This window comes from Crassostrea angulata, chromosome 5 (assembly GCF_025612915.1).
Source record: "Crassostrea angulata isolate pt1a10 chromosome 5, ASM2561291v2, whole genome shotgun sequence".
NCBI classification, from domain to species: Eukaryota; Metazoa; Mollusca; class Bivalvia; order Ostreida; family Ostreidae; genus Magallana; species Magallana angulata.
The window spans coordinates 42,138,034-42,142,578 of NC_069115.1; the positions used below are offsets into that span (position 1 = coordinate 42,138,034).

A 4,545-nucleotide genomic window follows, 5' to 3' on the forward strand; every position below is an offset into this window, starting at 1 on the left:
AGTCCCCATTTATAAGTATATATATATATATATATATATATATATATATATATATATATATATATATATATATATATATATATATATATATATATACATATATATATATATATATATATATATATATATAACACAATCATCCTCTTGAATTCACGGGCCAGAATGTCATTTAGATATGCAATATCACTTCTAAATATTTTTTGGATAAGGGAAAAAAACAGCCTATTTTAACAAAAAAGAATTGCTTTCAAAATTTATATGTTACTTTCAATTGCGTGTCAAATTATTATTCTGAAATAAACGGTAGGGATAATGTGTAATGAGTATGTGGTTAATTCAATGACCAAAAGAGACATGTGCATTGTTTTAGACAGTCTGCATGCACTAAAACATACCAAAGCAAATTATATGATATATATATGCTTCCTTCATAGCATTTATTGGTTAAATTTATCTTTTTCTTGTTTGTCTTACAGTTAGAGCGAATTACCTTTGTCTTAAATAGAGCATATTTACTGCAACTTTTGTAATCTTTTAATTGATAAGAATAAAAAAGTAGTTTTGAAAGTTCATCGGGATATGAAGTTAGTTGGTCACGTGATTAAAACCTGTGAAGCCCGAAGCGATTCTCACTCGATTTGATCACGTATCAACCAACTTCATATTCCAGTGAATTTTTAAACATTGCTGTTTATTATTTATATATATGTTTGAAAAAGTTAAAATAACCCATATTTTATGTTTACAATAATCAAAAAAAAAATGTTTGTAAGAATTGAACGTTTTCACTATTCTATAGGTTCATATAAGGAAACATATTTGCAAATGTAAATTTAACAATATGAACTGTTTTTTGTTATTATGACAATTCTGTATTTAACATCAACCGTTATGATATATTTTCTTATATGTTTGATATAAAATCATTTCTAACACATTATTTTTTAAATTTTATAGATTGCTAAATTGCTGTTCTATTACAGGACATACATACATGTATAAAACTTTAATTGATTTATTTGATTCAAACAAGTTACAAAGATGGTATACAAGAATATATGTTGTTCATTTCCCTTATGCGCCCTTATCAATTGAACTGAGAAACAGCGGTTTTACTACCATTTAGGCAATTTACACCTCAAAATAACAATATAAATTAATTGGTTTCAAATGTTTATCTCTAGATTTTCTCTGCAATTAGTATGTATGGTTATGATGATATCCTATTATAAACACGGCAAATTGATCAACACATGGGACGTTATTTCAAATATATATATATATATATAAATATATATATATATATATATATATATAAATATATATATATATATATATATATATATATATATATATATATATATATATATATATATATATATATATATATATATATATATATATATATATGATTTTGACGCCGCTTAGTGCTATTTTGATACCAGGATCATAATTTTAACAGAAATAAGACAAATTCAATCATCAGCGTAAATGAAACAAAAAGTAATCAATATGTGGTTTATGGTGGTTTGCATGTTGCAATGTTTATACGAATTAATGTATAATTCTATTTTGACGTTAGCAACCTGAAAGTTCGCTACCTTAGACATTAAGAGCTGATTTAGTAATATTGTGTTCAAAGATTTTAAACTTTCTACTCATTTAAAGATAAATTGCATGCACACAAAGCATAGTGACATACGTTTAAACACTTATCTTTAATCTGGGTCAATTTAAGTAAAACAAAAACAGAACACTATTCTAAAGATGGCTACTACACAAATGTTACATTTCAAAAACATATCATGAGTATTTTCATGGTTTATTAAACGTATCTATTACCTTAAAAAAAAAGTCTCTGGAAAGGGTGAAAAGAAAGAGTTGGTGTCCTCTATTGATCATGCGTAACAATATAAATGTATCTACAGAGTTCACGTTCGCTTTATGTCATTTCTATAGTACTTTATCCGTTCTCATATCATTAGATATAGTAAACTGAGTAAATGCATACAAGCAAGCACTGAAAGTCAATTCCATACATTTTTAGGATGTTTTAAAACAATAGGAAATAATGAACATTTGAAAAGAAACCGCGCCGAGTTTCTTGTTTAGAAAGGACATGAATAAAAAAAAATTCACGTAAGATTTGCCTATCTTATCACATTACCCCGTCATTTATATTGTCGTCAACGAAATATTTCTAGTAGTAAATAAATTAATTATTTCTTTGCACTTTGACGTTTTTATATTTAGCGCTTAAAAATAGAGTCATAAACATTCTATGTGCTCTTTTGTAAGATAATTGATTGTTGTTTTTTTGTTTTTTTTTTTTTTGTTTTTTTGTTTTTTGTTTAATCTTATTCAAAATCTTCTTCAAATTTTTAAAGTACGTGTTCTCATAACTTTTATATAAATCATGCTTGATGCGATCAAAATTCCCATGGATGGAAAATTTTAACAACCTGTGTCTATCTACGTGTCTTTTTTTCTATACCTTTACATTATTGTTCTATACTTGGTCATGTTAGAGTTCCGCGGTAAACCGGAAAGGGAAGGATTTGTTATTTCGGAATCAAACAACATACAAGATGGCAAAAGAGAAGAAAATATCAGTTTTTCTATTTGTGATTAAAGTTTTTCTGATCATGTTATATAGTAATATTTTTGTGGATGGTAAATGTGTTGGGTGAGTTTCTTTGTCTTTATTTTGTAAGGTCTATTTATTCGAGTACAGTAAAATTATTTATATCAAATAATTACCACTTAATGAATATATATAGATCAACGTTTCAGCCTTGTTGCGCTGATTACATATGGAACGAGGAAATAGGAAAATGCGTCCGTAAGTAATTAAATTTGTGCTGTTTTATTCGTGCTATGCATATCATATTTAGACTTATTTTAAAATTAAAATTTAGGACAGTTAGGTTTCTGTGTACATGTGTCGACTGTCTGTAAGAAAACATTTCATTTTCACAACTTTTTAGGATTACAAAGCTTTTCTGTCAATTAAAGTAAACTAAATTTTGTAAAACGATATTTCTGACATGAATTTGTTTTACAAAAAAATTTTCTACATAAGCAAAAATGGATGCAAAAATGAATTTGAATAAATTCTGACAAATGACAGACAGCAAAAAAGATTGCTGAATACATATTTGAAAATATTTAAATTTGACACATAATTGTATAAAAGGAATTTAATCAATTTAAATTTCAGGTACAAGGTTTTGAAATGTGTATTCAATGGTCGTGTTTTGTTGACCTTCTGTATTGGTATTATTAGGTTGCATGGCCGGTTTCTATGGCGTCAACTGTACAAAAACATGTCGTTATCATAGCTATGGCACTGATTGTCAACAAAAATGTTACTGTGCTGAATACCAGTGTCAGGTAATCATAGGATGCGTAGATTTTGGTGGGTAAATTGCATTAATAGGCCAGTATAATCTATGCAAAACAAATTTCTTAAAACGTATATCGATATTCCAATGTACATTTAATATATCAAATCTCTATAAGAATCCTGGTCGTATACCTTTCTCAAATTAAAATTAGTATGAGCACATAAAGTTTATGAATTTCTATTTTTCTATACTATTGATTACGTTTATCTTATTTAACAGGTAGTGATAAAATGACAGTGGAATTTCCAACATCTAATTACCTTCTGGGGTGTATCGTATGTCTTCTTTTTATTCTTGTCATCTTCAAGGTCATAAAATTGATCCCATCCTACAGTGGGTACTATGAAATCAGACAAAAATTAAACCGTCAGTCCACACAAAGAAGGTATGATTCCATAATATTTGACGTCTGTTCACCTACCGATACTGTTCTACAAAACTCATTAAGAGGAACAAGAGAGAAACGATGAAACTGTTTGAAACAATTTAATTACTGTTACAAAAGGACTTTATGAAAGTGAATGACAAACTAATGTACCGACATTAATATTTCGAGAAGCTTTAGTTTCAACACAGTCTTTTCAATTGCTTATAGGAATATGATGTTTTAATGTTTATTTAATTGCATGATTTAATCGTATATCGTATATTGTATTTTGACTGCCCTGCCATTGTCAATAAAAATAAGATAAAATTGGGTGACTTGTGTCTCAACATGATTTGTAAGAATTCTAAAATATGCCACTGATTATCAAAACATTTGAATTTTACTTTGATCAGGATTAAATATAATTGAACATTGATATTATCTTAACCATTCATTAGGTGCATTGCTGATCGATTATTGTTTTCATTCTATTCATTTTTATTCATTGAAAGAACAGAGTTATAGTCCACAAACTAGAAAGAAATTATGTTAAAAGGTGTACAAAATCATTAATAATACGTAAATCATTACAAAAAATAACCATTCAAGCTATAAACACAAATCAAAATGTGTCATTTTTCCTCACTTTTATTTTAAAATTATCACAATTATAGTACATAATTTCTGTAATTCGACACCTTAAAAATGTTAAAGGAGTGCAGATTTAATTAAACGTCATAGATTTACAATAGAAGTAAAAATCAGTATGAC

At 27.1% G+C, this 4,545-nt stretch overlaps 1 protein-coding gene across 1 annotated transcript; it reads left to right on the plus strand.

Moving 5' to 3' along the window:
* Positions 1–2,588: 2,588 nt before the first annotated feature.
* Positions 2,589–3,877, plus strand: LOC128183492 (uncharacterized). The gene is made up of 4 exons (XM_052852514.1): positions 2,589–2,686; positions 2,781–2,842; positions 3,287–3,418; positions 3,627–3,877. Exons 1-4 carry the CDS (start codon positions 2,589–2,591, stop codon positions 3,875–3,877), a joined length of 543 nt encoding a protein of 180 aa, XP_052708474.1.
* The last annotated feature ends 668 nt before the right edge of the window (positions 3,878–4,545 follow it).

Excerpts from the sequence above, each read along its gene's own strand:
- LOC128183492 (XM_052852514.1), top strand. The coding sequence starts at position 2,589 with ATGGCAAAAGAGAAGAAAATATCAGTTTTTCTATTTGTGATTAAAGTT. Across the intron at positions 2,687-2,780 it reads GTGGATGGTAAATGTGTTGG|ATCAACGTTTCAGCCTTGTT; the intron begins GTGAGTTTCTTT and ends GAATATATATAG. Across the intron at positions 3,419-3,626 it reads CATAGGATGCGTAGATTTTG|GTAGTGATAAAATGACAGTG; the intron begins GTGGGTAAATTG and ends CTTATTTAACAG.